Consider the following 13,338-nt stretch of genomic DNA (forward strand, 5'->3'; position numbering starts at 1 on the left):
GTTCGTAGAGGAGAAAGGATCGGACGGAAAGAGGAGGACGTTCCGTTTTTCCCAAATGTAATCCAACGTTTCATTCAATTCACCTGAACCTCTGGTTGAATGGATTGGTTTTGCGGCATATGGGCCACTTGGTGATGTCGTCGGGCCACTCGTAGGGTGCGATGCTTGCTGGAGCGTCGCAGAATTTTGGATCGAGTCCGCAAACCGAACCGCTTATACGTCCGCCGGGTCCGCTGTCTCCTGGGCCCCATTTCTTCCACGTCGATATGGTGTTCTGTGCGAAAATTTGACCAGAGAGAGAAGCATTAGCGAGGGATAATCGACAAGTTTACCACAGATTTACTGATTTTAGACATGCGACTATTGCGAACGAACGTTGAGGCGTGGCTGATTGCCAATATGGCGTCGAAAATTGGACTGTTGGAAAATCGTTTCAGATCGGTTACGCGATTACGGATGTACGGCAAAATTAGTCCAAGCCGCGGCGCTTTAGTTGAGTAGCAAGGAGTCAATCTGGCACAAAAAATACGACGAAAGAGGTCCCGGAAAACTAAATATGACCCACTTAGTGGTGACGCGTGATTTTGATACCAGATATCGCAGCGCCATATTTTCGTTCCCAATACAGATGACGAGGATTAGGGTCTATAAGCCTGGTTTAATTACCGTCATCGTTGATCTCAATCCCCGGACCAGTTGGTTGCAAGCACACAGAACGAATATTATAAATCCGACGAGTACTCGTTTCGTTAGTTTAAAATAAAAAAAAAAAAAAATACCATTTCGAGAATGACAAAAACGGGGATAAGGAAGTCTGATTACTCACGGAGCAGTCCTGTTTGCTCGACTGAACGCATCCCGAGTCGTCGTTGCGTATGCAGCAGGCCGTGTCCCGTTCCCTTTCTCTCCACACGTCTATCTCCTTCAGGATTTTTATGTCCCTCCGCATGCAAGGGGCGAATTTTGCCCCCAGATGAATAAGGTCCGCGGCTCTTGGACCGATCCAGAAGTTGGCAGGCTCCTGATAGTCCACTTGTTGGAGGGATAAGCTCGTGACGAGTACCTGCGAGCACGGCAAATGAAAAGTCACGTTTCTGGAGAGGAATAATAAATTTACGGCATCGCGAAAATCACGCCCAATTTACCCACCAAGCCAGATCTGTGATTGAGCTCGAAGCCGAAGGGTCCGAAGCCGTAGCAGGCCAAAGATATGACGAGGATCATGACCTGAACCGTTGTTATCCAGTAGGTGAAGAAGGGCCTGTGATCTTCGATGTCGTCAAGCTGTTTTTTCACGTCAGGTTTATGGGCGACGCTTTTTCTGAACGAACGTCTGAAAGCGGAAAATCGTTTATCAGCTTTTTAAAAACTTCATTCCCTGCGGCAAACTTGTGATCTGAATCGAAAATTAGAAGCAGACAAACAGAGAAACGAGCCTACGAACGTTGGAATATAATTAAGAAAATAAAAAAAATAAAAAAATAATACACCATAGTTTTGGCACTTTGACAGTTCCGATCGTACAAAACTTTTTTCTCAAATTCTTGACACATCAGCTTTCGTCATTCGAATTTGGACAAAATCGTTTCCAGTACATCTATCCAAACATTTTCCGATCATTCTTTCGTTAACTTTCAACTTCCTTACCCGTATAATCGCCCGATTAATCCCATTCCGTACTGCCTCCTGTTGCTGTTGTCGAATATCCGGTCAATCACGTTCGGCGCTATCCTGGTGCCGCTGTTCGCCTGCCTTCTAAGAGTTACCGCCACGTCTGACGGACCGGAAGCTCCATGGCCGCCCGATTCTCGCGACCTGCGCCAACTCGACGTTCTGTAACCCCGCCTTTATTAATTCATACCAAATTTCATTGTCGCCCGAATAGTTTCCCTTTCTTTTAGTAGCGAAATATAGCGAATTGCTTCCTCGTCTTCCGAGACTCGAGTCGATTCTCGACTCTCTCCGGCTTGCGTGATTTTGAAATAAATCTTTTCAAACCATGAATTGGAAGAGGTATCGATTGAATTGATTGTACGGAAAGCATGTAATATTTTTTCGTCTTTAGATAATAAATAAGTTAATTCTTTTTCGTTTCGTTCTTACTCTTCTTCTTAAAAAAAAAAAAAATACCGTTCAGATAATGGTACTAGATTTGAATAAACTCGACAAATTTTTTATTTATTTAGTTAATTCTCTTCAAGTTTTTCTGCGCAATCCTGTTTGATTCTTATTCATCGATAGATCAGACATTCCGAAGGCGAAGCGTGAGTGTGTACGTATATAATTAAAACTGCGAGTGTTAACTGCGACACGGTTCGAGAATGTGAATAACAAAAGGATAGTAGTAAAACAGTAACTAAATTGATTACAGGTAAAAATCAAGCATAGATATAAATTGTTGAATTTCTTCTAGTTTTCTTGGAGTTAGTAAGCTCACCTGGAAGTGTAATGGTCCCTGGATGTCTGCCTGGGTCTTCTACTCAATATTTCCGACGACGAAAGTCCCTCGCCATTCGTAGTTGTAAACCTTTAGAAAACGAAGATTTGTCAGTAATCGAAAAAGAATGCCTCCGAGTGTGGGGGAGGGGGGGATGGGTAACAATTAGGTGGGGGACAAAAAATGTCTCTCGATAATACATATAGTAATCGTATACAGATTCTCGACATTGCCGTTCCATGTTCATACCTTCCTTACTATTTTGTCTTTCCGCATTTCGACTTGATATATTTTCAATTTTCCGTACTCGAACTTTCCACGTTTATATATTCTAGAAATAATGTTTTCGCATGTATGAAAATTCTCTATTCCGTTTCTTCTATCAATCGGTAATTGTGATCTTTTACCCCTAAACTGAAAATTAATAACAAAAAAACTCCAACAACCCTTTATCAACGGGAAATGAATACTACTCCTTCTTTCCCCAACTGGGAATACCGACCTAACTAATTCCTCCGATAGATTGCGATCAACGGAAGATGAAGGCGCGTCGACGAGATCGGTTACACCGGAAACGGATGCCGAGTCTTCCCTGATTGTGCCGGGAGCACCGTCGTTCTGAGTTCCGTTCGCCGGTTCCGTTTGGTGCTGTTGATTCGTTTGAGGCGAGGGCGGTGGTGGCCTCTCGAAAAAGGCTTCCTCCTCTTCGTCGGCGGCGGGAACTTCCGGCGAGACCGAAGACGTCGGAACGGTGCTCGGTGGAAAGCTTCGCGATTCGGGCCGCGTCTCGTCCCTTTCTCGTGGTCGATGCCTCGCCATCGTCTGCGGTATAAGGAAATTGAATGAAAATTAATTTGCCGAGGCGTTGAAAATCGAGACGTCGAGAAAATTTTGTTCTTACCGAAATTACCTGGTGTACATTTTACATGTAAAATAATAATTTCGCAATAAAATAAAACAAAAACAATAACAATAAAAATAGTTGCTGTACAACTTATTATCGGTGACTATTATGATGGTTAATAAATGAGATTTGTTATCGTTAGAGTAATTATTATACGCGATAACAGAGAATAATTAAACGCAACGTATATCTGCGCTTACACTTGAATGCGATACCGTATAAATGTAATAATAATTAATTAAACGCGCCAGTTGCGTGTATAATTACTGCGCGTTACTGCAATACATTGAGTACAAATATCTACAGTGTATAGACATGATAATAGACGAGTGTGTTTAAACATAAATCAATAATAATTACCCACATTGTGTATGATGCGGTACGGTTGTGTGTATATATATATTTGTATGCAGAATGAAAAATGTCTGAACATTATGTAGACGCAGCCGTTTGTACGCGTATAGTTTAACGATATTATTGATAACGATTGCTGCAGGTTTCGGTTTGGTCCATAGCCAGGGGAGACTGCTTGCTGCTACTGCTGCCAGTGTTGTAATCGTTTATCGATACCCACAAAACTAATTGCAAGCACTGCGACGATACGCTCTATCTATAGCCATATTATCGAATAGCAGTTATAACGCAATATACGCGTGTAATACGGTTTGCATCGAGAATCCGAAATTACAGGAACAACCGGAATGATTTTCCATCGTCAATTACTCCGGTCTGCTACAGTGACCTACCGAATGTCAACTTCTGTGTCTAAATTTAACATTTTTTTTTTTTTGTATAACATTTAAATATCTTTTCTTTTTCTTTTTCAATTTGCAACGTCGAGGTTAGTTTCGCCACTTGCTTTATTTTTTTTTTTTTTTTTGTCGAATGAGTTTTCGATTCTCTTATCCGTTTTTCAACTACCGAAACAGAGGTAAAAGAATTATAATTGCAACTGGCGTCGCGCGTCGCGTTGCGTAAAATTGTATAATAGATTGTATACAGCTGGAGAGTTACATGAAATAGCAGGTTGTATAAAATCGAAGGGAATTTAATTTCGTGTCGAAATTAACATTCGTATATACATACATACATATATATATATATATAGAGAGAGAGAGAGAGAGAGAGCGAGAGTTTATCGCTGCAGCCCCGCTCGCATATTGAAAAGCTAATGGGACGGGAGAGAGCATCGTTCGTTCGTGCAAAACCTCCCTTTCTCTCCCTTTACCTTTATTCATCAGACAGCCTTTCACCCCCAATTTACAAACAAAAAAGAAAAACCCAGGAATAATATGTAAACACGTATGTAATCTGTTGGAAATTTCACAAAATTGTTCGCCAAGGGTTTAATAATAATAATAATAATGATAATTGTAATTCTCGGCCGTGTTTTTTAATTTTTGACGTTGTACTACCGTTTCTTTCTTTTTTTTTTTTTTTTTAAACTCGCTCTCAAGCAGCGTCCATCTGCTCAAATTAATTGATAAAATTGTTGATCTTTGATTTTTCGTAATTGAAATTTTTCTTTCACATTGCATAAAGTTATGCAATAAGTCTGTTTAATACAAACGAATAATATATACCCCATGGTTTGAACAATGAACACACCTGCGGGCGGAAGGAGATAAAATTTCATAATCAATTTTTCATTCGTCGTTTAATTCCGCGACGGGACTCGACGCGTTATAAAAAAAAAAACATCTTGATTTGCTAATTCTTATTTATTCATCATTAGTTTACCTCCCACCATTCTTTCCTCTTACTTCTTTCTGCAGTTACACACGCCCCTGTAATTTCGTTATCCTGTAGCACGTCAAATCGCAATTAAATGAAAGAATACAAGAGAAATAAAAAAAAAAAACCGAATCTCTTATCCGTCGAAAACAATATACTTTGTTGTTCGAAAATCTTAATATTTTTGGTCGATTTGTTCTTTCTATGACGGTAACACAGATTTCTGCGCCATCGGCGATGAACGAATATTTTTAAGATCATTAGACAAAACCGTTGATCTTTTTCTCTTATATAACAAGTGGGAAAAGCAAAGAACTATAAAAAAAAGAAAAAAATTTAATAAGTCAGATAATGTAAGCGAAAGCTGATCAATCAATTCGTGCAAAAGTAAACTTCAACAGAATGTTTCTCTTGATTTCAATTTTTATGAAATGAAAATTATACTAAAAATAATAATAAGGATGCTGACGATGCAGATATTAATAATAATAACAAGGACAAAAACAACAACAACAACAACAATAATAATAATAATAATAACAATAAAATCATTGTCACTCCCCGCAACTTTCGGCTTTATATAAAATTATACACAGAAATATGTACATATGTACTTTGGTGGAGAACAGAAGGTATTGTTTGAGTCTCCTGTTCGCGTTGGGGAGTTTCAAGGGAAAAGGAAGAGGTGGAGGAGGAGGAGGAGGAGGAGGAGGAGGAGGAGGAGGAGGTGGGTTGGAAACTCAAAACTGGAAGCAAGGGGGAGAGAGCGACAAAACAGGGGAGAGATAGTCTGTTAGCCAGGCGGGGTTCGCTACGCCGAAAATTCTGTCGAGACAATGGATGGATGGTGGGAGGAGAAGTACGGAGGGAAGGAAAGGCAAGTGGAGAAGAGAGTGACGGGATCGCCGGGGCTTGTAAATTCGGGTCTTCTAGTTTTCCAGTCCTCGGGGCTTTTCCCGTGGGAGGATTTTCTTTACATTCCATACATACGTACATATGCGTGTGTATACACACATATATATATATATATACAAAAACCAAAACGCCGGGATTACAACTGACGTGACACGCTGCCCTGTCATGCTCAATGCTTCTAATTTCGATCCTCCGACTCTCCAGTTTTCTTAGAGGAAAGAAAACAGATGATTCTGAATCCCGACGCACGCGGCGACCGACGACGAAATCATTAACGTCTATCCAAGTTTGAGTTATACGTATATATCTAACAGTACATTTTTTATCTATACATCCGAGTTCCTTTTTCGCATGGTAATTATCCATCAGTAACGTAAAAAAATAAGAGCTTGCGGGTCGGCTGTAATGTAAATATCTAACGATTATGCGCCGCTTTCTCTCTCTCTCTCTCTCTCTCTCTCTCTCTCTCTCTTTTGCTCTGGTAATTAGATTTCAGTGTAATTATTGTTATCAGATTATACACCGGCTGTACTGCAAGATATATAATAGCGTGTAACATTAACCTCCTTGCTGCCTGTCTCAGACACTCTGAACCCTCTCGATCTCCCTCCCAGCTGTCCTCTCAGCATTGCAGTCTCTTCGTCTTTCGGGTTAACGCGAGGCTCTTATAACCAACTAACCAACCAACCAGCGAACCGACCGCCGCTCGAGATGGTTCAATTAATAATCGCACAATTACCACCCGTTATACATATACATGTATCGTATAATATACTCGTTACGTGATGTATATATTATAGTAAGCCCACGCAAAGGGTGTCGACTCTCAATAATAGTATATATATATATATAAAAAAAAGACGTAACAATGCCGAAAATTACCTCATTAGCAGTTTTTCTTTTTTCCCTTTTTATCTTCACCTAGTTTACCAAAATCGAAACTGAATTCTGTGATAGTATATTACCTATCTTTTCTACGAATATTATTTTTCAAAAGTATCAACACAACATATATATAGATTTTGAAGAATTTCGTTAAAAATCAAGTTTTATTCACGTTACAATATCAAGTATGGAAAATCCAATGACAAACTTCCTTACATAGCGCACGGTAAAGAAAATTTTATACCTGTACTAAAGTCGCGGAGAATTGAAGAAAGTATAAATTTGTCCGATGAAACAAAGTTAAAAGTTTATAGCTGTGGGACACGTATGTGTGATCTGTATAAACGTGATAAAAAGAACTTACCGTAACCATGTAGGAAAGACCGGATAACGTCATTCTGGCAACAGAATCTTTTCGTCTGACCGGTTGATGCCACGATCTGCGGAGTGTGACACCCTGAAAAATGAAGAAATAAGAATGATATAATATAAATGATGAAAGAACCGTAAAACATTTTCCCAACTTTACGTTTGAAAAAAAAAAAAGAATCTTCTTCGTTCAAAAAACAGCGTCAGGTGTATTAATCGCACGTTTTATTTTATACGATTATACCTGCAACATCAGACGCGACGCGACGATTGTGCGTCTTTTAAAAACCTGCAGCTGAGAGCGAGAGCGATGAGGAAATGAAAAAAAAATAGAAGATAAGGGCTGGACTAAAGACTGACCTCGGGTATTTCGGTTGAGTCGGGTACGTCGCGGGTTATGTCGGGATCCGGAGGTCTGTGTTCCGGCAAAAGGGCCCCGTACTTCCTAGACGCCATTCGTCTACGTCGTTCGAGCCATCGTTGCTTTTCCTGAGCCTCCGAGTCTTCGTCGACGCCAAAAAACGTCGCCGTTTCCCGTTTTATGTAACTGAAATTGAGGAAGACGTCGATAAAGCACAGAGAACAAAACTAAACGAAAATTCCACTCTTGTTCGATTTTAGAAATTTTATTTTTATTTTTTCATTCCTTCGAACGGAATTTTGCGTGCTTCTTTTCAGGGATCGGAGCAATAGTTTTTTTTTTTTTTTTGTCCCTCGATTCAATTCGTGCGGAAAAATTAAACTTCGCAGGTAGAATAAAGTGCAACGAATTCCGTTGTATCCGGTACATGTTTGCTTTCCCGACGTCTGCACGTTTTCGAAAAATATTATCAGGTATGGAATAAAATCATCGGCAGAAAAATATTTCAAACATACACGCATCACCGTAATTGGGAATCCTCTCCGCGCCATTACCAGACGCACGGTGTATCGTTGTTACGAGTTAGGTAATAACTAAATATCTACATACCTGTACAAGTCCGGGTTAGAACTTGTACACGTATACGAACGGATCTCAGTTACGCCGAGAGATCGTTAACTCTCAGGATTTACCTCGGAGAGTAATTAAATTAACACGGTTCGGAAATATAATGCTTCCACCTGTCACAACCATTCGGATTATACGTATACATGTATACGCAACTATACGTAAGGTATGAGATAGGTTGTTTTTTAACAGTACTTGGAACGGTAATGTTCAACCGATTAGATTTGCTACGTGATTCTGAATCGTGGTTGAAATATTTCTCAAGCATGAGACGTTCGATCTGTTTTCTTGGTGATAAAAATTTTCATTTTTCAAAAACTTCAGATTACAGTGTAAATAATTAACCTTCTCAGATTCATTGTCCCCGAGCGTACGCTAATTTTTGTTTCTTTTAAATTCTTTGCGAGGGGCCGACCTCAAATAACGAATGGTTATAATTTTCGAAAAGGTGTTTCAATGCGAAAATCGGTCTTCGGTGCTGACACACCTTGTTTTCTTACATCACGGGTCAACGGTCAGCTGTCGGTCTGTTTGGATTGGTTCGATTGTTTCTCCGCCAGATAACGCGAATTGGAAAGTGACAATAACCCCGTTTAAAAACCATCGAACGGTTGCTCATCTTACTTTTTGATGGTCTCGGTGCGACTGAGGGTGCGCCGTAGCCTCTGATTGTGAGCGGCGTCGTTCGATTGGCCGATGAAAGTGGGTCCGTTTAGGTGATGGGGTCTGGGCCCGGTTGGGGCCGAGGCGCTCCTCGCGAGGCTTGCGGTCAAAGGCACGGGTGGTGAAGTGGTCGTTGAAGAGGAAGCCGGATTACCCGGGGATTCCGACCTCATCTTCGAGGGGTTGCCAACGTTTCCGGATGCGCTGCTCTGCTGCTGCAGTTGCTGGCCCCCGACGGTTTGCTGTTGCTGCTGTTGCTGTTGCTGCTGCTGCTGTTGCTGTTGTTGTTGTTGTTGTTGCTGTTGTATGTTCGGGGGCAGTCCGTCTCCCCCGCCTCCGTTTATCCCCGCCGCCCCCGCCCCCACAGCGTACATGCTGATGCTCTGCGGCGTTCCCCCGATCACCAGGCCCATTCCCAATCCTCCACCCCCACCGCCGCTACCGCCGCCGCCATCTTGGACCCCCGAGGAGGACCCCGTCGACGTGCTCGTAGTACCGGAACCCGGCGATGGTTGCCTGCGGGAAAGAAAATCGAAAGGGGTCTTGTTATTTGTTTTTCATTATTGCGGGGAAAAAATTTTATATATTCATTTTTGTTGCAAGAGACGAGTTTATCGGACAACGCCTGCAATATTACAATACGCGTGTGGTGCGGAAATTCATTCGATGTTAATTACAAATTGTATGTATACTTTCATATTACAGGACGAGTATAAAATAGAGTATAAAGTCCGAAATCGCAAGCTGGGGGATTTATTTATTTATTTTTTTTTTGTTTTGTCTTTCTCGTTACAGTGCAATGGGGTGGTCAGCTGAAGTTAGCCGAAAGGTGAATCCTATCTGTCGGTTCTCATCTATTCATGACTCGGCAACGAGCTTGCAGCTTTAGCTCCACTTTTTTTTTTTTTTTTTCTTCTTGCCTCCCTCTTTCTGTCCTTTACCAAGCCTACGTGCACACGCCTATACGTATACAGGACTATCTGATACGCGACATATTATACATATATATATATACGATGTGAATGCGTCTGTGTCTATCTATCTATCTATCTATACATCTATGCATCTATCTGTCTATCTATCTCTTTCTCTCTCTCTCTCTCTCTCTCTCTCAGGCCGTAATGTCACGGGTTAAGCTGTGAGCTTGTGCCCGCAATCAGCCCCAGCTTTCGGATCGAGTCTTGGTCGTAGATGGAAGATCAAAGAGCTAAAATGTCGAAGGAATACGATGACGATAAGAGAGGGTAAAAATTTATATGCATATACATGTATTTTTCCGCATGTAATATAAAGGGGGAAAATTAATAATATAATATACTGCGGGCAGAAGTGAAATTTTTCAAACGTTCGCGAATAAATGAGGATTGGAAAATTATCCAAGCCCTGATGTTTTTTTTTTTTTTTTTTTCTTCCCTCTACTTTTCATTTCTCCTTTTGTCTTTCCTTCGCATTATCGACGAGTACATAGTTAACACAACAAACGCACGCCAGACTGGAAATAACGAGGCGGGAAGCAATACGTGGATAAATTTTCATGCGCGTATTCGTACTTCGAACACACTACGCTGTATGTACCTATAATACGGTACAAAATGGGATAACGAAGGACTCGTGATATTTTCTCGATAATTAATACCTACCTATTAATACCTGGAATATACGTATACGTTCATGATTGCACCACTTTCGCAGACAGTCTCTCGTCGTCTTCGTCTCTTTCGCTCTCTACAACTCGTCTTGTCTCGTTTCGTTTCGTCAATGGATGCGACGAACCGTGCAGTTTTGATTAGTTCGCAATCAGTTCACCGCGTGCAATATTCTCCATTTCCTATACGTTTACGATGTACACCAACATTACCGTCGTTATTATTTTCGTATACTTTTCATTCTACGTATATATTTCACTCCGTTCTTCGACATCCTTGCGTTTGAGTGTGTGCGTGTGTGTCTTTTTTATAAACTTTATTATTATATAATATATGTACAGTGTCAACGTGTATTGAAAAATATATATACATATTTTTCTCTTCTAAATACCTACGGTTTCTCAATTTTTTATTACGAATTACGCGTCTCAAGGACCACGCACAAAATAATCTGCAACTTTGCGAAGAGATAAATTCGAGGATAAATTTGAATTTTGTTCGCGGATGTAGTCGTTTTATTTTCTTTCCTCAAAACTAATACTTTCAACAAATCGCACCTACATACATAATCCAGGGTTCGCATCGATCCCCGTCTTATAACTGTTGATTGATTCGAGACTCTCCGTACTACGCAAATAGTCGGGATAGATTCCACGCAGAAAAAATGAAAAGCAGGATGTGGATGATACTGGGTCTGATTCTCAGGTCGACGAACCGAGATAATACCACTGCCTGTACACAATACCGAGGTTAATGGACGTTCCTAGTTCTCCTAACCGACTGACTGCGATTAATGACGTGGGTGACCACAGACGAAGCTAGACGAATGAAATTTTTCTCTACTATATTATTACAGTCACGTATGAAAAGTTTCTCTTTCATCGCAATATATCGACGCGTCAATCGCAATCTCGCGTGCATACGAATATTGCGATTTTTTTTTAAAAAAAGCGACGCGCTGCCCTTTTTCCCGAATTCGCGACATGACAAATGTGCTGTATGTAGTCCGATTCGTATACCATACATGACATAATAACAGCTAGAGTTGTATTGATTAGTTTCTAGCAGTCGCGTCCTACGTTCTCTCCTCTCCTCCCCTCTCCCTCCTCGTTCGCCTTGCTGTGGATGTTGATTCATGCGGGTAAGAATATATGCGACCACCTATTTATCTCTAACAACCTACGTATGTCTGTACCGTCTGTACGTTACATTGGAGGCCCCGCGTCATGTCTTGGCGATATAGCCGTTTAATTTCCGGCTAAAATGTTATGCTGTACACATAAATACGCACATACGCGCACACCGCATATTACAGTTGTACGCATAACCTGTAAGGTGATATTTCCAAGTCAGCTTACCCGTCTACGCGCATCGCCTAGTCTATGGCTCTGTTTTACCGACGATCGATAAGACAAAAATCAAAACGATCCGAATTTTATAGTTTCGCGATCTGATTCTGGAATATTGCGGAGGGTGGACCGTTGGCTGTTATTTCGTATGTTTTTAGCAGTCCATGAGTCAAAGCTTGTGTCGTTCTGCGTACGTGCAAAGGTTGAGGATAGGGTTTCGGTACGTGGTGACCGGTTGACGTATTTATGCGTTAAACTTAAACCCGATTAGTTGGTTTCGCCAGCCGGAAACTATAACGCCCCGTTGCCTAAACTACACCCGGGTTTCACACACCAACGGACATACGAACGGTACGCTACCCGAAGAAGTTCTGCACCCTGAAACTGTTTGGAATTTCGAGAATTCGAACACGGTACGGGAAGTTCCGCCGGGAGTTTCAAAAGTGTACTAAGAATTTTTATTTCTCAATATGTTTTAGTTTAGTGTCCAGAACGCAGAAAAGTATAAGTTACAAAATAAAAAAAAAAAAATGGAGGCAGGAAATGGCGAAACGTTTCAAATTTCTGTATCACGTTTTCCCTTGAGAAACAGTCGAGTGTTCTGCGAGAGAAAATTGAGGGCAGAAAGAAAAAAATAAAAATAAAAGTAAATAAGTGCTGTTACAAGCAGTATTAAGAGATTTGAATTAGACTGATGAGATTATATGCTAATTGTAAACGGGAAGGCGAACGAGGGAGTGTGCACGATGTCATGCACGCGTTTCTGTACAAGTACTTGTATACGTATAATAATAACCCGTAATTAGGTGATGTATATAACACGCTGCAATAAAAATTATTCCAAGGAATACGGCGACCGTTAAAAAGGGATAACAATTATAAGTTATGTACCCATGCTGCAGCTCGAGTACATTTCGTTTATACATACATACCAAAAACGGTTATATTATACGCATAACAAGTAATTGCCGGTTTGTGATTATTGTACAACGATTATATCTATATTCAAGTGAGGGGAACGGAAATACCGGTGCAGAAATTACTACTTATGTATTAACATACACACACACATATATATATATATATATATATATTTTTTTTAATCAACTTTTAATATCTCGCCAAGCTACGCATCCCTAAAATCTTAACTCTGACAGTTTTCAAACTGGAACGTTTTGAAGTTGCGGGCCAATCGGCGGTTAACCGTGGCAAAATTTCGCTTCGGCAAACCGGTCTTGATTTTTCGCGGTTAATACGATGGGGTGAAAATAAAAACGTATTTCCGGTATGACTGACCATCCGCAGCGTTTTAAAATAAACCCCAAAACAAAGATGCTTCGTCAGTCCGTGCACCGCTGCAGGTGATGGCGAGGAATAATAACACATGCCGCGGTTACGGTTACTGTTACGATTACGGTGCTCTACCAAACAGCAGCCATTGCATCCAG

The 13,338-nt window shown here is 40.8% G+C and overlaps 1 protein-coding gene across 5 annotated transcripts in view; it reads right to left on the reverse strand.

Moving 5' to 3' along the window:
• LOC124295437 overlaps window positions 1-13,338 on the reverse strand; it is a 58,787-nt gene that overhangs the window by 3,145 nt on the left and 42,304 nt on the right. For 2 of the 5 annotated variants that reach the window (XM_046745427.1, XM_046745428.1), the window contains 10 exons: window positions 8,857-9,411; window positions 7,605-7,791; window positions 7,240-7,332; window positions 2,940-3,259; window positions 2,438-2,527; window positions 1,648-1,845; window positions 1,150-1,333; window positions 827-1,063; window positions 667-693; window positions 84-274 (listed from right to left, as the gene is read on the reverse strand). In XM_046745427.1, coding sequence (XP_046601383.1) covers window positions 84-274; window positions 667-693; window positions 827-1,063; window positions 1,150-1,333; window positions 1,648-1,845; window positions 2,438-2,527; window positions 2,940-3,259; window positions 7,240-7,332; window positions 7,605-7,791; window positions 8,857-9,411 — 2,082 coding nt within the window. The remainder of the gene's footprint in view (window positions 1-83; window positions 275-666; window positions 694-826; window positions 1,064-1,149; window positions 1,334-1,647; window positions 1,846-2,437; window positions 2,528-2,939; window positions 3,260-7,239; window positions 7,333-7,604; window positions 7,792-8,856; window positions 9,412-13,338) is intronic. The other 3 variants (XM_046745431.1, XM_046745429.1, XM_046745430.1) reach the window with 3 other exon arrangements.

This window comes from Neodiprion lecontei, chromosome 7 (genome assembly GCF_021901455.1).
Source record: "Neodiprion lecontei isolate iyNeoLeco1 chromosome 7, iyNeoLeco1.1, whole genome shotgun sequence".
NCBI classification, from domain to species: Eukaryota; Metazoa; Arthropoda; class Insecta; order Hymenoptera; family Diprionidae; genus Neodiprion; species Neodiprion lecontei.